Source organism: Electrona antarctica (genome assembly GCF_951216825.1).
Source record: "Electrona antarctica genome assembly, chromosome: 17".
Taxonomy (NCBI): Eukaryota; Metazoa; Chordata; class Actinopteri; order Myctophiformes; family Myctophidae; genus Electrona; species Electrona antarctica.
This window is the reverse complement of record NC_136798.1, coordinates 38,685,750-38,707,514: the sequence shown is the minus strand read 5'-3', so window position 1 is coordinate 38,707,514 and position 21,765 is coordinate 38,685,750. Positions and strand designations below refer to the sequence as shown.

Genomic DNA, 21,765 nt, shown 5'->3' with positions numbered 1-21,765 from the left:
ACTTCCGCCTAGCGGAGCCGTCCTGAAAACAGTCGTTGCTTAAAGTTCCTATTATCAGATGTGGGTTCATGGCCAAATAAATACATGGGGTCCTTGACACACAAGAACGAGGTAGGCGGCGGCCTAACCAATCTCAACGTCTTGTGTCTACCACTTTTCTCCCATGGTAGGACAGGCCTGGCTTTCTATTAGAGAGAATTGCTGCCATCTGTTGTTAAAACCACGCAGTTTCAACTTAGACTGCACTTTCACAGTAGTAATGGTCTTATATTCAGGTCTGTTCTTTATGCAATTCATCATCTATGTCTATCTTTTATTGATATGCTACTTTGATTAATATGCAAAGTAACTTGCAAACTGTTCAAGTAATCAATCAATCAATCAGCAACTAAAGTTGTCAAATAATTGTAAGTAAGTAAATTTTATTTATATAGCACCTTTCTCAGAGAGGACTCACAAAGTGCTTTACATACAATAAAAATACAGAACAAAGTAAACAAGCAAACAATGCAGATAAAACATGTGTACAATTCAGTTCAAACAAGAAACAATAAGATCATCATAAATACATCATAAAACAAAGGTATATTAAGTTCAGGTTGAACCATCCACAAATGCCTGTTTAAAAATAAATGTTTTGAGGCTATTTTTAAAAATGCCCACGGAGGAGGAAAATCTCAGTGCTAGTGGGAGAGCATTCCATAGTTTGGCTGCTACGGCCTGAAATGATTTGTCACCTTTCGTTCTTAGTTTGGTGAAGGGTGGGTCTAACAGACCCTGTTCTGCAGACCTAAGGGCCCTTCTGGGCACATAACGAGGCACCAGGTCAATCAAGTAGCCCGGGGCCTGACCATGCATCGCTCTGAAGGTGAGCACAAGTACTTTGAACTGAACCCTAAAGTTCACCGGAGTAAAAGTTCAAAGGACAACTTTAGGTTTTTCAACCACGGTTCATGTTTTAGGTTGTTATTAGAGAAAGTAAAAGGTGAGTGTTAAATCTTTTTCATTTGCTGCTTTCTTTCTTTCGGGGCGGGGGCATTCGAACAAGTCGCTAATGTCTTTATTTAGAAAAATGTAGGGCGATTTATTTTTTGTTATTTACTACAGTCCTACTAGACCCCAGGACATTAGCCTACATCTGGCCACAGTATTTCTTTCTGTGTGCCTGAACAAACACCTGGAACTATAGTGCTGCCATACTGTGTGTTGTAGGCTCATTTGTCACCTCCTCCTTCACATTCAATAGACCCTGAAACCAATTTTAGGCTTTAATTAATCAAAATGAATCCCATTTTAATCGCATATTAATATTTGACCTGAGAAGCCTTTTGTTTTCAATTCAAGTGGATTTTGGTATACGAGTGAATGCAATAAATAGTGAATAAATACATAAGCTTAAGCAACAAAATATTGTTTATTTTTTATCAAGGTGGTACTGAACAGATCAGTGCAATTCGTTCAGGAATATGTTCAGGTAGCCTATATAAATGCAAGGACCTTCTGTAAAAGACAATACTTTCAAACTGCACAATACATTTTGTTGCCCCCCTCGACGAGTTGCCCTACTCGCAGTGCGTATTGCGCGTATATATGTAGCGACGGCACTGGGAATGTACATTGTGGTGAGCGACTAAAATGCTTAAATTCACAGTATTTTGTATCTAAATTAATCAGTTAAAATCCCAGCCCTAAAAAAATATATATATAGTAATTTTATGTGAACTATCCCTTTAAAACCTTTCAACCTGCTCTGCTTATCTTAGCCGCATGTTGTTCTAGCTGGACATCTGAACATACTCATGAATATTCAGACATTTTAAACATCATAATGAATATTCATACATTTTAAACACATTTCAAACATATTATTCCAGAAAATGTTCAAAAAGATAAAAAATAACAATACGACAACATGTGGCATTGTGATAGCTTACTACAGTATATGAAAAATATCAATAAAAGAATTGCACAATAATAAAAACACACAAAAAAAACTTTCTGCATTAAAACGAATCAAAAACTATAAAAACGGGTCAAACATTGGCAAAATTGTCAAATAACCTAAGAAAGAGGCAATATATTTCTCTGTAACCCTCCTAGGAGTCCGGGGGACTCCTCTTTGAGAACCTCTGCTCTCTAATATTTCCCTTTCACCCAATTAACCTCACTGTAAATAGCTGATCTACAAGCTCATAATGCATCGTGTTGTGACCTATTGTGAGCTTCTACAGTAGATGCTGCTATTTTCGGTAAATATTCCCCCAGCATATTCAAGTTGTGAAAGCAAAATGAATAAACAGCATCATAGTTCAATGGTGGTTTGTATTAAGCCTACCGCAGTAATTACGTGCCGCGCATGCGCACAGCAGAGTTGCGTTCTGTAAAATGAATGGACCAGGACACTATAGAGCCGCTAACCGGAAGTCGTAATCCACCATGTTCGTGTCACCCTAGGGCTCCTTCGGTGCTGCTATAAATGTGCTAACTTTGAAGCAGAGGAGATTTTTCATTGAGCTACAACAATCGCCTAATTGCCAACCCAGGTGCGGATGGAGCAACGAAGCTGCGAAAGAACGCTGTTAAAGAACAGGAGTTAATGAAGGGGGGAAAAATGTAATTGCCCACCATAACGGAATGAAATCGTCTTCTAGCGAAAGAACACCCGCCTACGGTACGTGGATGCGAGGCTAGTCTGTGTGCATAAAAATATAAAAAGACGTTAACCCGGGAACCCCTTTAGGTGTTTTAAGCATTATGTTATACTTTTACCCTGGAACAACATGTTTTCAGATGGGGGTCTGCGGCCAAATACAGATAATTGAGCACCACTGACATAGCCCCCGCGTCCGAAACGGTTGAGAAATGACAAAGTTACCGTGTGGGGGTCACTGTACTGTACTGTACTGTACTGTACTGTACTGTACTGTACTGTACTGTACTGTACTGTACTGTACTGTACTGTACTGTACTGGCACACCCGAAATCACCATATATACAGTTAATATGTGCGTGTGTTTGTGTGTGTGTTAGGTTGCGCACAGGTGGTGAAAAACAACCATGCTGTTTTTGTGCTCAGACGCACCCAGCCAGCCAGCCACCCACACACATAGTCACTTAAGGAAGTGGTTGCACCACTTAAAAATATGTAAAAGACGTTATGGTCACAGAAAGAGTGAGTGAATCAGTAATTCTAACACTTAAAAATACTTTAGAAAATGGTCAAAAATAGCAGATGTACAAGGGTGCCACGCTGTGAGCTTGTACATCTGCTATTTTTGAATATCTCATTCTTAAATCTAAAATGACAGATTTTAAATGGGATAAAGTGATTATGGCTTTATCATTTTCACTACTAATTACTACTGTAGCAGAACACTGAGCTGCAGTTTCATCAATGAAGTGAAAACAAACATTATTTCTCAGTCTCACAAATTGACGCCCTTGTAGATGAACATAACTCCTTAATCCATTTTCCAGTGTCAGTCCGGTAACCGTAGGCTGCTGCACAGTTCTTGTCTTCATCGTTATGAGTATATCGACTTCTCCAGTACCTGCACAATAAACAACAATGTATTGAACCACATCCACTCAGTCACTCACATACAGTACCAGTACCTGCACAATAAACAACAATGTATTGAACCACATCCACTCAGTCACTCACATACAGTGACTTTGATAGAATTACAATATAAAAACATGTCAAATGTCTCACTTTATTGTCAGTGGTGTTCCATCCAGCCACGTCGTCCATCTGCCCTCCGTCCTGGTCAGACCAATCCATGATGCATAAAACCCAGCGTTCAATCCATTGATGAATACCTGATTTTGTTTTGTACATGATTGGATCATCATTAATTGTATCCAATACAGGATGATGGACACTGGTCACACACACACACACACACACACACACACACACACACACACACACACACACACACACACACACACACACACACACACACACACACACACACACACACACACACACACACACACACTAACCTGTTCTTCTCTACTGTTAATGACCACCAGATGAGCTCCTTTAGTCAGACATTCTTCTCTACCTTGCTGCCATGTTTTATCTACAGTAGTTCTGTAGTAACAGCTGTCTGCAAACGGTGTCCATCCACTGGAACAGCACGACTTGTCTAAACACATCAAACAGGAGATTTTACTCCACTACATTTATTTAACAGCTTTAGTTACTTTAGATTTTTAATATGAAATCAATTTCAGCAGCCATTCCCATTGATGATGTCATTGTTTCTGAGTAGACAGAAATTATGCCATGTTATAATGAGCATTATTTTAATTTTTTTATCCCACGATTTTGCAACCCATTTTTCCACCCAGTGTCAATAATATCTAATGTAATCCTGGGCGCTACACTACCTGGGGGGGCAGCAGACTGATCTCATGCTTCCTTCTATGCATGAGGAGTCCAAGCTGCTTCTTTTCACCTGACAGGGGGGAGTTTCCCCAGCTGGACACGCAACCAGCCCTGCCAATCGGGCTCAGCCCTATTGGCACGACAGGTTGCGTGTTGGTCTGGCGAGTGGGAGGGCCGGGTTCAATCCCTGCTTCCGCGCAATGCTACAATCGCTCTGGTCTATAGCCTTAATGGCGTTGCATTGAGGCTATGGGACTCTCCATTATGACATGCAGCACAGCCTCTCGACTTCTGCAAAAACACAAAGAATAATACTACTAGTCACCAATAAAAAGATGGTTTTGTTATGAAAAAAGCCTCCTTTCCCGGTGGACGCACTCTGAGCCCCCCACCACACATAAAATGCACTTTTTGTCCAGAAAATTTAAGAAAAATCACCGGAATCATCTAGTCAATGGTATTTTCTCTTGGCAATATCTGTAGAAGGCACATTTTTTTTGCGTCCACTATGGGGAAAGTATAGGCTTTGTTCATAACAAAAGAGAGGCTATGCTGCATGGCTGCGACATATATCCCGATGATAATTAAAATGTCAATAATAACACACTATTTAATATTGCTCTTGTATCTTCTCTCACCTGCTATGTCTATTCAGCTGGGTTACTCACTTTGAAGCTGGTTCTTCTCCTGCATCAGGTTGGTGTTTAGCTGGTTCTTCTGCTGCTTCAGGGCATCCTGCTTCAGGTTTTTGTTGTCAGACTTTAGCCGGGTAAACTCCAGGGTCTGGTTATCGTAGTTGGACTTCAGCGTGTTATAATGATGCACCAGGGTGTCATTGGTCATGATTTTACTGGGTGAACGATCTGTGAAGGACAGATATGGATGATAAAGAGTAGTTGTTGCTACTGTTCATGACGAGGTCAATAAGCATCTGTGTGGAAATTTTTATTTTAGAAGAAAACTCAATGTTAATTTATCCTTTTTTATGTGCATTGTTACTTGTCAACACTACTTTATTCATCATACTTTTCAGGTGCATGCAATAATACACAAAAAGACACACAAAAAGATACAATGCGGGAAACAAATGTGACACGTTTTGGGTTAATAACGTGGTGGCCAGAAGTCCCTGCGACATACTAGCGTCATGTCCAGGGGGTGTACTTGTACATCAAGCTGCCTCACGCTACAGAAACAGGAGATAGGCTCCTGCCCTATGGGCCTCATGGCTCGGCAAGGCTACTTACTTACTTACAGGGTGACCAGATGTCCCCCTTTGCCTGGGACGGTCCCTCATTTCCAAGACTTTTCAGGCGTCCCGTAAATCGAGACCCCACATTGTGACCGGTAGGTAGCAGTGTTCAAATGCTCTAATAGTTTGTCCCCTAATAGTTGGCCTTCTGTTGTAAAGCACTCTCGTTCCAGCAAGACTTTTTTATGCCTGTTAAAATAACCCGTATAGGCTTCAGCACCAACTCGGCCATATACCACCCATGACCTGCACAATTTGCATTTTAAAACAAAGCGTGAGACAGCATATCGGTTTAATTAATGACAACATTTTCCCGGAGTTTTTCCGCCGGATTTCCGAAAAACGTGTCCAGTCTGAAAGGACCTTTTAGGCATGGTCGAATATGACATCAAGACATTTAATACCAACTTAAGTAATAAGTTGCTAACCCAGTCCTGTCCCGTCCCCCCGTCCCACTGGGGCAGCGGTGGCCGAACGGTTTGCGGAGCGGTCTTGTTATCGGAAGGTCGCCAGTTTGAATCCCCGGACCGGCACGTTAAAATTACCACCGCTGAAGTGCCCTTGAGCAAGGCATTGAACCCCTACCATGAAATGTTCTATGAGCAGGGTCTGGCTGTAAACCAGCATCTCGAGCTTAGTCCATTCACCCTGGGTAAACAAAGAACTTTGCTTTGCTTACTTGTCGCACACAAGCGATATACTTCTGTCCCTCAAATGTAGCTCATAGTGAAGTTCAGGAGCAGGACCACACCTCCAATCCAGCTACCTCCACCTCCTATCCACACGTATATAAAGGCCCATCCAAGCCACTGTTCCCCCTCTGTTCTCACTTTCGTCACCCCTCCCCCCACCCTAATTCTCGTCCTACGCCCTCTCTAAACCTTTTTTACAAGTCCCTATATGGGGGGTTTGTTGTGCCCGGGAGCCACGGTGGATCCCCGAAGCCTCCCCACCTCGGCTTAAATTACCAGCTGGATGGCCAGATGACCCGTCGTGGGTCTGGGTCATCTTCGCTTTGGTTCATTATTTGTTTTGTTAATCGTTTCATGCATTCTTCTTTCGTGGTGGTTCTTGATCATGAAATTAACTGTTTGGATCTGGTCACCCTATAGTGGTGGCCTTAATAGTTGTCACAGCTAGAAAATGTCAGGCAACAAACTCCATGCAATACTCACAGAGCACAGCCTGGGCTATGATCACACCCATCAGTATAAGACACAGCATCCCCAGACACCCAGCAACCACTCTGAAAGGCCTTCTCTCTGTTTTAGAGCGCTGTCCTGAAACAGCTACTAGGTTTGCAGTGACTGAGAGAGAGAGAGAGAGAGAGAGAGAGGGAGAGAGAGAGAAATAAGACTGAATTGTCTGAAAGCCCTGCTAGAACTGAATAACATCTCTCTAAAACATCAACTGAATTATAGTGAAGGATATGCACGTCATTGTTTTGTTGGTAGTATTTTTGTATGTTAAAGAGTACAGTACTTTTTCTTATCCTTACATGTATGTTGTAACCTTAACTGCTGTCTATCTAAACAGAGAAAACACCTTGACAAGGATTCGCAACTTAATTATCAAACTCACCCTGAGTCTGTCTTCCTGCTGTGTTGTCCGTCATGTCCTCCTGTGGTCCAGGGACGAAGTCGTCCACACTCTGGTAGATGTCCACCACTCTCTCCTCCATCTCTACACTGTCCTCAGTGTCCCCTCTCTGTCCTCTGTCTCCATCTTTCTTTCTCACCTTCTTTGTCATGTCTGGCTCTGCATAAATATCTTCTGTAGACATCTTACAAGTATGAGAGCCTTGAAAAGAAACTATTGAGTAGTAGTAGTACAAATAGTAACTATGACCATGTCAGCCTGTGGCTGGTTTGGCAATGCTTCAGCATTTAAGGATGTATAAAACCTAAATTCTCAAACACACGTTATGCAAATACAATTCACGCACGCACGCACACACACACACACACACACACACACACACACACACACACACACACACACACACACACACACACACACACACACACACACACACACACACACACACACACACACACACACACACACACACACACACAGAGTAGTTGCTTCATCATGCTAATTGCTCCATAGTTCTGTGCTATACACAGTAGGCTATACTAACAGAGGAAGCCACAGTTATCTAGCTTCATGATCTCTCCAAAGTTACACAACCCTCACGAATGTCCATTATGAAGAACCATGAACACCAAGTAACAAAGTTAAACAATGAAAGTGAAATGATGATAATCAATAAGATGTTTTAATCAAACAATGTGTGAATGCACGTGCATGTGCATACTGTACATTTATTCGTGTCGTATGTTGATTCAACTAATTTTGTTACAGTGCAGAGAGTTGGCAAAAGTATGTATGTATAGCACTGAATAATGTAATGTTTTGTATCAACTGATATATGTATCACACGCATGCACAGTCGCACACGCACACATGCACACAATCATACAGTTTTTATTCAGTAGGGGGTTGGAACTTGAAGTATACACCAGGGCACTTCCCCAAACCTCTCTGCATGCCCCTGAGGCTCTGCATGATTTTGTGTTCTGCATGAACACAAAATCTCTCTCAAACTGTAATTTATACGTGCCGCGTGCGCACGTCAGACTGGTATAATAGGCTACTCAAATGTGAATTTAAACCATCAAATATAGAAACGCTTTATAAAGAAACGCAACACACAACTAGCAGTGATTTGGCACCCAACAAAATTAAACAATGCACAATAGGCCTACATTTAAAATGTATTGTGCAAAAATGTTATATTTTACTCAACAATAAGAGAATAGGCCTATTTGTGTTGTTGTTGTTCAGAATTATTTCAAAGGGTTTCAATAAATAAATGAATAAACAAACAAACAAACAAACAAACTAAATCGATACATAGATAAATTAATAATTAATTCACAATCTACAAGCTAATTTCAGCCTCATGCACATTGTAAGCTTGGAGGGTGGGGAGTGGGATGCAAATATAGTATTAGACAGTAATAGTTTGTCATAAATGAGCTGGTTGATTGGAGAGAGCCGAGTGAAACCTTTATTTTGAAATGTACTGACGACTCGAGCGTTGCAGCTCGACCTTTATTTTGAAGGCTTCGCTGCAGACAGAGCGGTCCGGAGTCCGGACGTGACGTTGTATTGTATTTGCTCTGCTGCCTGTGTGTGACTCTACGCGGGCTGCAGGCTTCAGGTACACCGCTTGTTTACTGTCTGTCCTATTCATGTTTGTGGAGACATTTGGAGTTTATTGCTCATGTATAATAATGGTATCATGTCGGAGAAAGAAAGCAGATTTTAGTTGAGTCGTGGGTCGGTTTCGTCAGTCTTTAGAACCCAGATCAAAGCTGAGTTTGTACCAGCGCGGGAGTTCTAGCTGTACTCAAACAAATACAAAGGAATCGTTGGTGTCATCAGTGTCGTGCGCCGGTGCCTGCATGGACCCCCACACGCTCGCGCGCCGTCGATTGTTTTGGACGTCACCAGTCGTGTCCTTGGTATCTGTGTTGGTGTCTTAGTTCTGGAGACTTCAACGCTGCTAAACGTAACGTTAGTGTCGTTTAAAAACGTTTAGGCTAACATTTTAATGATTTAATTGGTCAGAAATAATTGACCAAATTAAACTAAAACATTATCCTGTTTCACTTCACTAGTAGGTAGGCTACACTACACGAGTATTTTTCTGTTATCTCTCACTATGACTCAGTGTCTAACTGTACATAATTGCTTTGCATTTAGGTGAGGGCATATATGAAAAAAAGGCACCTTACCCTAAAAAAATTGCAACAGAAGGTTTCTCAACTGTTTTGTGTAGTATTAGGTGTCCTTAATAACATACTAAAAGTTTACCAAAGTTTGACCATGCGAAAGGTGTTATTTTAGCATAATATGCATAATATGCCCATAACATCCTATATAAGGCAAAAAAGTCCAAATTTCATCATTCTTTAAGTAGCATGTGACATATGAAACTAGGGTGATTTCATGATGCTGAATCCATTCCAAGCATTAGTTTTGCAAAAAAACACTCATTGGGCTAAAAACGGCCAATGCCGTCATCACAAATTGATGATGCCAGCACATTTGGGCAAGTGGGCATGGCCGTTTTAAGCCCAATGAGTGTTTTTTTGCAAAACTAATGCTTGGAATGGATTCAGCATCATGAAATCACCCTAGTTTCATATGTCACATGCTACTTAAAGAATGATGAAATTTGGACTTTTTTGCCTTATATAGGATGTTATGGGCATATTATGCATATTATGCTAAAATAACACCTTTCGCATGGTCAAACTTTGGTAAACTTTTAGTATGTTATTAAGGACACCTAATACTACACAAAACAGTTGAGAAACCTTCTGTTGCAATTTTTTTAGGGTCAAACCATAATTGCACCTGTACTATTCAGCATTGTATCTGCCATTGCATATCATTGGTTCCTTTCTCGTGTAGGGGAATTATGCCCAATGTAACATTTAGGTATTCATTACACTAGATTGACTTACAAAGTGTAGCCTAAGAACAGAGTGAAATGTGTCATGAACTAAACTCTACGCCAATGGTTCTTAAACTTTGTTTTTAATTTCAAGGACCACATGGACCAAAATTGTGAGTGTCCAAATGGAACCAAATTAACTCTTACAGGTCAATTTGGTTCCATGTGTACATTATTTTTATTATAATGTTTTGAGAACCACCGTATTGTATTTGTAATTTATCTAAACCTTCCATCATTGATGCGTTGTCGTTGACACAATGTGAGCTTGCAGATCAGGTCTTCTCGCCAAATGTTAACATACTACTCCAATATGTTGAGCTATTTTTGCGTGACAATGTATGGCTGACTTTAATCTGTTAAAGCAGCTCAATTGCGCCACTCAGTGGGCGTTTTCTTGATTTGTTTTTCCTCCCTTCTTTTAATACAAAAGCTCTTTATAAAATGTTGCATTTACATCGTGGCCGATAAATAAACTTAAAATTAAATATGGCATCTATGGAGTAATCCATATTGAACACGCATACTGTGGTGTTTTAGTGACAGGATTTGGGACAGACATAGTTGATTAGAACATTAACTTGTGTTGACACTTAAAACCAACCTATTATACTGTATACTTTGTTGTCACCGGTTCCCCCCGTCTCCTTGACCCCACCCCCATACACCAATTGTCTTCGCTCTGCAGCACCTTGTGAGCTTGTAGATTGCCATTTTTTGCAGGGAGACTCCTGTTACTGAAAAAGCACTCTAGCAATGATTGCTATCAGAATACAGTGGTTTAACCTAAAAAAAAAACCCTGTTCGTGTTTTAAGCATTAAATTATGCTTTAGCTATTGAAAAAGAGCAGATATACAAGCTCATTGCGCGGCACTGAGTGCCGCGGTACGAGCTTGTAGATCTGCTATTTTTGAAAAATTGTGAAAATGTGGGGCAAATCTTTGAATATATTTACTTTCAGAGCGAACATTTTTTATTCAAATCTTTGCATCTGGGAGGTCCCTGAAACGTCATATATTTTCAGATGGGGTCGGCAGCCAATTTCATATAATTTCTTGGGTCCTTGACATGAAATAATTTGAGAACCACTGACAAAGAATCAGGATTTAGAAGACATTTATTTTTAGAATCAGCCTCAGGTCTAAATGGGTTAATCAAAAAGTTACCCTACCTTTTTAAGAGTAATAAAACTAAGTGAAGATTTCTGTATGTATATTTCTAACAGTGCTGCCAACTGTTCTCTGCAGGAGGCCACCTCAGCACGGACATGGATCTGCTTGACATGCCCGACTATGAGCACACAGAGGATGAAAGCTTTCCTCCTCTTCCTCCACCTCTGTCGCCCGGCCAGGGAGGAGAAGACCATCCTTTTGGTAATGGTGATGAGGTCAACACACGCATGCACAGCCACCCATGCACAGCCACCCATGCACAGCCACGCAGTCACGCACGCACGCGTGCATGACGTTTCGCTTTTGTCGGGCAGAAACCTCTACCTCCATATTTTAACCCTTTTGTGTTTATTTTTTGTAAATTAACCCATTTTGACCTGAGATCAGACAGTTTTCTGAAAAAGCTATGTTTCTGTGTCAGTCGTTCTTCGATTTTTCAAAAATAGCAGACCTACAAGCTCGTAGCGCGCCACTCGGTGGCGCGCTATAAGCTTGTAGATCTGCTATTTTTCAATAGCTAAAGCATAACATAATGCTAACACCAAAAGGGGTTCCCGCCCAAAATGGATTAATCATACTACTACAGCGTCACCCAAAACTGGCCAACTAGTATAACAAAATAGCAGATCTGCAAGCACGAAGCCACATATATACAAGCATTTTGAGTTTGTAGATCTGCTATTTTTTGAATTTGGATCCTGTAAAGTAACAGTTTTGGACAAACAGTAGTCTTTGGACTGAGACCAAAGACTCGTATTTCATGAAAGAAAAAGAAAGACGGACGAAGGAGAAAAAAATATATAGCTTGTTTATTGGCAATACAGGTGACAAAAACTAAAAGTTCATAGTTTCGCCAGTGGTTACTGACACTACATACATTTGCCAACATTTGGTGTTTGTACACTCTCACTGGTGCATACCTCTTGGGGTCCATTTGGTTATCATGCATTTGGCCCCTGGACCCCACATTGAGAACCACGGGGACTACTGTACGGACTGTCATGTCAACATGTATGTTTTTCTGTCCTTGTGTCAGTCATGCGTGTGTACTGTTGTGTGTTGTGTTAGGGCTGTGACGATTGCAACATTCAAGTTGTTGTCATACAAATGGTTACGATTATCAATTTAATTGCTTTTTTGGCATTGAACATTGGAATTTGGATTTTAGGCTTCCTAATCATTGCACAGGGCATATATTAGAAAAGAGGGCATATATGAGAAAAGAGAGCAATGACATGCACATCCCCAACCCAAATTTGGGCAGGTGCTGAGCGACGAACGGTATACACAGAATAAAACTAAAGAACAGATGCTTTTATTGCACCATTCAAGTGACTGTGGCGTTTCGAGCACAAGGCTCTTCCTCAGACTAAATCTAAAGCCCTCTGTGTGCGAGCGCTTTCGTTTTATTCTGTAAAGGGCAGATATGACAAATAACTTGATAATAAGAATAGCAGCGATGCGTTATAAACTTGTAGATCAGCTGTTTTTTTTTTAAATTTACGTTTTATTGAATTTTAATCAAACATACATGAAAACGAAACGACTGACAATTGACAATACATACAACCGAAAACAGAACAAGACAATATACGTACAATACACACAAGGGGAGATGTCTGCCTCTCTTCTCTATCGATGATCATTCATAATACATAAGTACCTCAAACAGGTGCATACAGGTTAAACAGGTTTAACTGAAACTATACAAAATCAGGTCTTATGGTAGAAACATGAGCAATCCATCTAAACCAGTTATCTGTGAAGACTTCAACTTGACCTCTGAAGCTGAATGTAATTCTCTCCATAATAAATATACTATAGATTAAATCAATCCATTCATTTATAGTTGGTATTACATTTGTAAGCCACTTTTTTGTTAAGGCTTTTTTGGATGCCACCAGCAATACCCTCAATAGATACTGATCCTGCTTTACAAATTGAAGTCCCTCCAGATCTGCAAGATACATGGTTTTAAAATCAAAAGGAATGTCAACACCAAAAACTGCTTCCAGGACACTGTGGACACTTCTCCAAAATGGAACCACAGAAGGGCAACTCCAGAACACATGAAAATGATCTGCCAATGTTTCCCCACAGAGTCTCCAACAGTCCGACTGATACGTGTAATGTCTTTTCTGGGCTGGAGTGCAAAAGAAACGACTCACATTTTTCCAGCTGAATTCTCTCCATGTGGGGGAACTACTCATTTTCCACTGATGTTTACATATTCTTTCCCATTCTTCTGCTGATATAGTAAGGTTGCCCTCTGCTTCCCACCTTGCTTTAATATTCAGAGTATTATCTCAGCTGTTTTTTTTATATATAATATATTTTGTATGTATGACACGTGATAATGACGATTATGTCAAATAATTGTGATTAGACGGGCGGACAGTCTAACCACAAGGCCTATTGTGTAACCTCAGTTTATGTATTGTGCGTGGTGAATCCAAGTGTTTGACTGTGTGTGTGTTTGTGCTGTACGCAGGTGAAGAAGGCGAGGTGTCCCAGCTGGCGGAGGTTCCTGCTGCTAAAAGGAAAGGAGTGAGGAGACCTCAGCCAAAGCTGGACTCAAACAGGTATGAAACCGCTCCTTTCATCCATCCATCTTCCACCGCTTATGCGGGGTCGGACGTGGGGATAACAGTTCCAACAGAGCTCCAGACTTACCTTTCCCGAGCAACTTTAGCAACTTCCTCCTTGGGAATCCTGAGGCGTGGAGAAATAATCCCCCCACCCATCTGGTCATCCTTAGGGACTCGGGAGACACGCAGGAGGCATCCGTACTAGATGCCCGGATAACCTAAACTAGGCCCTGGTTGTCCCAGGTACGATTCCATGCCAGGCCAGCAATTTGTCGATGTGTGTCCCTGAGCAAGACTCTTAACCCATTCTGGACGGGAACCCGTTTTGGTGTTTTAACTAAGCATTATGTTATACTTTAGCTATTGAAAAATAGCAGATCTACAAGCTCATATAGCAGATCTACAAGCTCTATGAGCTTGTAGAAAAATCGTAAAAATGCGGCACAAATCTTTGAATATATATTCTTTCAAAATACCTTTTTCTTTTTTTTTCGACGTCAGGCCCCATATATGCAATCTTGTTCTTTCAACCCACACTTCATGTCAGGTCAGAGTAGGAAAGAAGATTGGTCGGTATAGAGAGCTTTGCATTTTGGCTCAGCTGAACAAGACCCGAGATACTTAAACTCCTTCACCTGGGGCAAAGTCTCGTTCCCTATTTTGTGCGCTAATTTCCCAGATTGCGTTTCTTGGTCAAAGCAAGCTATATTCAACCGCCCATAACTAAAGAAACCCTCTAGACAACCTTTGTTTACATCCTGGACACATTGTGGGTCCCGACGGTGGAGTCGACACAATAAGGGAGAAACACTGGCAGAGTAATGAATTCATTACTACCTGGACATCAATGTCTTCATGCACAGTCGGTGTATTTCCAACCGAAGTATAATGTAGATATTCTTTTTGTTTCTAGGCTGGTGTCAGAGAGAGGACTCCCAGCTCTACGGACACTGTTTGATAATGTTCACTTCAAAGGCAAAGGACACGAGGTGAGCTTTGATGGTGGGCCTGTTTCCTGGTTCTATGTCAGTGGTTCTCGAAGGCTTTCATGTAAAGGACTTCTAAAATGATATGCCACGGACCCCCCCCCCCCCCCCCCCCAGAAGCAAAATATTTTATTCCAGGGACCCCCCGGAAGCAAAGATTTTAGTTAAAAATGCTCACTACTACTGTATATTCAAATTAATTTGCACACATTTACAGGATTTTTCTAAAGTAAGTTAGTTAGTTACTGCGAGAGTGTGGTCTAGCCAACACCAACTGGGGATTCCTGGATCACTGCCCTCCACACTTTCCTATCTAATATCAGCGTCTTGAGCAGTGTTGTTTGCTAAGCTGTCACGCTGCAGTACGTCTATGTAGGTCAGGGTTCCCCAATAGGCGGCCCGCGGAGCGCCCCCTTGTGCCCCCCCCCCCCCTTTTTTTAGGGGGTCCCAGATATAAATGGCATTAAATGGGGGTCAGTAGCCTATGCATGTCAAACTGGGCATCCTTTTAAAATGGGGCCTTGCCCTGAAAATGAATTTTCAGGGCAAGACCTCGACCTTGTGCGTGCGGACTCGGCCCCCAGCCTGGTACCCTAGTCAAATATGGCCCTTGAGGAAAATTTATTGGGGAACCCTGATGTACGCTTATTTCCCCTCCTGGCTTTGCCCTGAGTTGGCTCCCATAGAGACAATTTACTTGCCTCAAGTTCTGGGTGCCTGACGCAGTGCCTTGCCAAAATAGCAGATCTACAAGCTCGTAGCACGTCACAAAGTGACGTGCTATGATCTTGTAGAGCCGCTCTTTTTCTATAAAGTAAGTGGTTACAAGCTAAAATGACACAGATGTGCTTTGGACATGAGGAATTTGATGTATTTGATCATAATGACAGGGGCTGTCTGTGTGTGCCCCGGGCTAATCTTGCACCCAAAATATTGAACCAATGAAAAGTATCAACAAGCGCTCCATTGGATCTTCAAGCTTCTCTTGTTCGTCCCCACAGATGTGCAGACTGACCAATGTATTAGTATATCTACACACCCTTCTGACTGTCCTTTTTCAATTCCTTTTTTTTTATTTTTTTAAATACAATCAGTCACTAGAAGCAGGGACGTGTGTTTGAAGTTCAATTAGCTTATATAGGGTGTCCCTTTATTATATTTACTGTATAATCGGCTTTTTGAGTAAAGGGGTTTAGCGTATTATACTACTGGAGTGAGTATGGAAATGCAGTGGCCCTCTGCCGATTAATCTCCCATCACTATGACGCAAACACATCGGTATCGGCCGATTCTAGTTGTTTTTTGACTAATCTGCAATTAAAGTCTGATTGTCTTCTGTGTGCTCGTGTGTTCAGACTGAAGACCTGAGGCTCCTCATGCACAAGATGGAGAACTGGGCTCACAGGCTGTACCCCAAAATGCAGTTTGAAGACTTCATAGAGAAAGTGGAGAAGCTCGGTGCCAAAAAAGACGTACAGGTGAGGTGGAGATGCTGAATATTGGTAAAACAAAATGTACAAACTCCAAACAATATTGCTGTTAATTCTTCCCCTTTCCTTGTCCACCTTCAGACGTGTCTTAAGCGAATACGACTTGACATGCCTTTGACCCACGACGATTTCATCGGTAAAGATGGTGAGTCATGTGACTCTTTTACTGCCATTGACGTGAATTTAACTGTCAATTCCTGCTGTTGCCATGAATCACGTGAATTTAACTGTCAATTCCTGCCGTTGCCATGAATCACGTGAATTTAACTGTCAATTCCTGCCGTTGCCATGAATCACGTGAATTTAACTGTCAATTCCTGCTGTTGCCATGAATCACGTGAATTTAACTGTCAATTCCTGCCGTTGCCATGAATAGCGTAAATTTGGGGTTGATATTAATCCAGAATAGCCTCTTTTATATTTACCGTATACTATAGTAGCGTTCCACGTCGCTAGGCATTGCTCGGCTCGGTGTATTTGCCTGTAGTAAGATGGCCGCTGCATAGACTGCTGTAATTAATGGCCACGATCTTCAGCTGCGTTTTTCTCTGAATTGAGGCTCAGATTGAGGTGATTGAACAGAACGTTGATGTTAGGATCGAGCTCATTACATTCTTTTTTTTTAATCATTTTACATACTGTACTGTGATAGTTGTTTAGGAAACTCAAGAGCTAATATGGAGGTCAGAGGACACCTTTCTCACCCTTTCACAAATTAGATTGTGAGATTAGTTTTAGCTTTAATCCCCGATACAGTATGATGATGGTGAAAGTAAATAAATGAAAGTCTCCATATAGTATGCTGTTTTCACTTGTCCCAAACCAAGGTGACATTTGTGTCTAAACTTTACACACACACACACACACACCCCTCAGGTGAGGAAGACATGGGTGCGCACAGGGAGGAGCAGCACTTTGGGGAACCGGACCCATTCGGAGGAGGAATCTTCCCCGATGAACCGCTCCACTCCACCCCCGCTCCGGCCTTCCGCTCCACCCCGGCTCCGACTCCGGTTCCGGCTTTCCACTCCACCCCGGCGTCCTCCTCGGCCCCTTCGCTGACCGAGGAGCAGCGGCAGCGCATGGAGCGCAACAAGCAGCTGGCCTTGGAGAAGCGTTTAGCCCGCAAGCAGCAGCAACAACAGCTGCAGCAGCAGACAGGTAGAGCCCCACTGGTTCACATTTTCCTCATTTGGAGAAGCCAATTATTTGTATCCCTTTTTTTTATTCTACCCAATTTAGTAGGCAAAAATCAAACTGGTGACACTTTGAATCGCAAAAAAAAGAAGAGAATACAGGACTTTTGCAAGAGAATTGATTGAAGAAATATTTTCAGTCAAAGGTAAATGGTGCATTAACTGCATTTATATCATGCCTTTTTCCAAAGCTCTTTACAACACATTCACACACCGACGGCAGGGGAAACCATGCAAGGCACTGACATGTTCATCAGGAGCAGTTGGCAGTTAGTTAGTTAGCACAGGGGTTCTCAACCCGTGGGTCGCGACCCCTCGGGGGGTCGCCAAATTATTTTAGGGGGTCCCCAAATTATTTCCAAAAAATATATATATATATATATTTTAAAAATTTTATTTTCACGATTTTTCAAAAATAGCAGACCTACAAGCTCGTAGCGCGCCACTCGGTGGCGCGCTATGAGCTTGTAGATCTGCTATTTTTCAATAGCTAAATTATAACAATGCTTAAAACACCAAAAGGGGTTCCCGCCCAAAATGGGTTAAGGTTATTGTAGCAGTCAATTTATATTGGGTGTCGGGAGGGGGCGGGGCGGGGGTCCCGAGACATTGCCAAAGCATTTCCGGGGGTCCCCGGCCAAAAACGTTGAGAACCCCTGAGTTAGCAGTATGTCAACACGGGGGAGTGGGCGATGGAACCTTCCGATTCCCAAGCGACAGCTCTACCTACTGAGCCACTGCGGCCCCGGAGCGCCCTGAAATTGATTAGAGAGAAGAAAAGAAAGAATGTTTTCAGACGTTTGAGTGAAACTTGTAGTGTTGTATAATTCTGGAGGTCATTGTGAAAATCCTTCTTGACGGTGTCTTCCCACCTTTTTCCAGACGTGTCGGCTTCCCAACCTGCCTCTTCAAACGTGATGGCGGAGGAACCGTCGACGAGCTCCTCTCAGAGGGAAGACCAGGCTATGGAAGAAGACATGGACCAGGGACACCAGACTGAAGATATGGACCAGGGAGATCAGGCTTCAGTCCAGACTGAAGATATGGACCAGGGAGATCAGGCTTCAGTCCAGACTAAAGATATGGACCAGGGAGATCAGGCTTCAGTCCAGACTAAAGATGTGGACCAGGGAGATCAGGCTTCAGTCCAGACTAAAGATATGGACCAGGGAGATCAGGCTTCAGTCCAGACTAAAGATGTGGACCAGGGAGATCAGGCTTCAGTCCAGACTAAAGATATGGACCAGGGAGATCAGGCTTCAGTCCAGACTAAAGATGTGGACCAGGGAGATCAGGCTTCAGTCCAGACTAAAGATATGGACCAGGGAGATCAGGCTTCAGTCCAGACTAAAGATGTGGACCAGGGAGATCAGGCTTCAGTCCAGACTAAAGATGTGGACCAGGGAGATCAGGCTTCAGTCCAGACTAAAGATGTGGACCAGGGAGATCAGGCTTCAGTCCAGACTAAAGATATGGACCAGGGAGATCAGGCTTCAGTCCAGACTAAAGATGTGGACCAGGGAGATCAGGCTTCAGTCCAGGGTAAAGATGTGGACCAGGCTTCAGTCCAGGCTAAAGATCTGGACCAGGCTTCAGTCCAGGCTAAAGATTTGGACCAGGCTTCAGTCCAGGCTAAAGATCTGGACCAGGCTTCAGTCCAGGCTAAAGATTTGGACCAGGCTTCAGTCCAGGCTAAAGATGTGGACCAGGCTTCAGTCCAGGCTAAAGATCTGGACCAGGCTTCAGTCCAGGCTAAAGATTTGGACCAGGCTTCAGTCCAGGCTAAAGATCTGGACCAGGCTTCAGTCCAGGCTAAAGATGTGAACCAGAGAGAGCAGGATGCGGATCAGAAGACGCAGAACCATAGCAGCAGTTGAGTCTGGAGGGAGCTCCTCACAAAGATTCTCTGCTGCTCCCAAATTCACCCCCATGTGCCGCTGTTCCTTAGCTTAAAATGTATGAGGGACCAGTGTAAGACTGGGCAGTATGACACTAGATATCATCTGGGGTTTTGGACTTAAGGCGTTTCCTTTTCCTGGCTTATAATCACTTAATCACAAATTGGCCCAAGTTTTTCCAAACGGCAAAAATAGCTGATCGTTGCTATGCGACCCGATGTGCGTTTTTAAATGTGCAATTTTGGAAACATTTTTGCTGCAATAAAATGTTCTAAGACAGTTCTTCAAAACTAAACGGACAGCAACTCGCCAAAACCACAGAAAGATCTCTCAATGAGGCAAACCTACTTGTAACAGATGAGAATATATGTGATCAGCGTGAAAGCTGAGATTCAATGATAACTGCTGCATGTAATGAAACACAACGCATCACATTGTGTTGTGAGCTTGCCTTGTACTAGACTGTACATCTGCTATTTTAAAGATATAGGGCTCCATTTTCGTCACCGCTAAACCCCTTATCCCTAAACTTCTTTGCCTTTTTTTTTTTTTTTACTATTTTGAAAAACATTTTTGAATAGTTCAACTAGCCAATCTACATTGACACGTTGTGAGCTTGTAGACTGGCCATTTTAACTATTCAAAAATGTTTTGTAAAATAGTAACAAAAATGGCAAAGACGTTTAGGGATAAGGGGTTTAGCGGTGACGAAAATGGAGCCCATATTGTGTGGGGGTGGGATTTGATACTATCCTCACAATATGATATTCTGGTCACAACGTTGATATTGAGGCATTTGGTCAACATTGTGATATTTATACAGCACTACAATTGTGAGGAACATGTGTACCATCAATGTCTGTATGTACAGTACAGTATGTTGACTAATGTTTGTTCCAAATCAGCATTTTGTTGAAGTTTAGTTTTGGTGATATCCTCTCGTGTTGTCGTCTTGAGCCACACATGCTTGTGGATGGAGATTTAAGTATTTTTCTGTGATATTTTATAAAATAAATTGACACGTTAACAGATGCATGCAAGAGATGAGGCTGATTATTATATATTTTTTCAGACTATTTCTTTTTTATGGCGATGGGAATCGGATTGCTTTGATCAAATCTGAACAGCAAAAAGCCAAATTTAAACCACGTTCTTACAGTAGGTGGTTACTGGTTCGAAATGCGATTCAAGAAAGTAACGTCTGAAAAATGTCCTAGGCTGGACACAGAAACCTGCTTTATACTTTGTTGTATGACGGTGTCGCTCGCTAAATATAACCGGTGTACGGGCTCACGTCACTGGGCATTGTGAGATTTTTGATCACTGTTTCCCAAGCAATGGATGGTTCGCGAGTAAATGTCCCCCTTTTTTGCTTTGTTTTGCTACATAAAACAAATATATATTTCAAAAGGTTTAAAAAAGTCAAAACTTTTCATCAATTAAAAACTATTCCCAACTTTTCAAAGGTATATGAAATGAATTCCACAAATAAATTCAAATTAAGTTATAAACGGCAGATCCACAAGCTCACAAAGTGACGTGTTGTGAGCTTGTAAATCTGCTATTGTCACCATTTTGGGTCGGGGTCAAATTTCTTGCACTAAACTGTTTTAGATCAAGGAGCAACATCCCACGACGCCATATAAGGTAAGCGTAAGGTATGGTAATGTTACGTTATGTCCACAGTAACCAATACAGATAAGTCGACACCGAATACACAAATCCCTTCTCATGACTTGCACATAACGGTGTGGACGGTCAGTGTCCATGGTGTCGGTCCCAAAGATTTGTTTAGAAAGACAAATTAGATTTGGCTGTGATGGTTATACAGCAGTGGTTCTCAACCTGTGGGTCGGTCAAGACCACCAGGGAGGTCCCCACATGGTTTGGCGTGGTCCTTATTTAATGCTTACTGCGTCAGAAGTACTCGACAAACTATACTACAAAACTGATCGAACATTGGCCAAATTGTCAAATAAATAAGAAACTTTTATTATTCTATGATGAATCCATATATTAACTAGAAATATGCAACTTGTAGTGTGGTTGCCTCTTGTGATACATTTTACCAGCATATAGTTTATATAAGTGGAGATGCTGATGTCATATCTCATACATCATCATAATGTAATTAATAAGTTATTCCCCCTCATAACTTCCACAAAGTTGTGTGTAAATCCCTAAACGACCAGCGGGAGGCAGCATGGCACCACCAATGCTCAAGCAGTATGTATGCTGTTTTTTAAAGCCACAGA

General features: G+C 41.9%; 1 protein-coding gene across 5 annotated transcripts in view; it reads left to right on the top strand.

Moving 5' to 3' along the window:
• The window catches only part of tipin (timeless interacting protein), a 35,754-nt gene extending 15,215 nt beyond the window's left edge, over nucleotides 1-20,539 (top strand). The window contains exons 1-8 of one of the 5 annotated variants that reach the window (XM_079526083.1): nucleotides 8,742-8,877; nucleotides 11,428-11,553; nucleotides 13,844-13,934; nucleotides 14,854-14,929; nucleotides 16,282-16,404; nucleotides 16,498-16,561; nucleotides 17,293-17,577; nucleotides 18,495-20,539. In XM_079526083.1, coding sequence (XP_079382209.1) covers nucleotides 11,448-11,553; nucleotides 13,844-13,934; nucleotides 14,854-14,929; nucleotides 16,282-16,404; nucleotides 16,498-16,561; nucleotides 17,293-17,577; nucleotides 18,495-19,489 — 1,740 coding nt within the window. In that variant the 5' untranslated portion in view covers nucleotides 8,742-8,877; nucleotides 11,428-11,447 and the 3' untranslated portion in view covers nucleotides 19,490-20,539. Of the gene's footprint in view, nucleotides 1-8,741; nucleotides 8,878-9,036; nucleotides 9,234-9,316; nucleotides 9,341-11,405; nucleotides 11,554-13,843; nucleotides 13,935-14,853; nucleotides 14,930-16,281; nucleotides 16,405-16,497; nucleotides 16,562-17,292; nucleotides 17,578-18,494 lie in introns of those variants that run through there. The other 4 variants (XM_079526085.1, XM_079526087.1, XM_079526086.1 and 1 more) reach the window with 4 other exon arrangements.
• The last annotated feature ends 1,226 nt before the right edge of the window (nucleotides 20,540-21,765 follow it).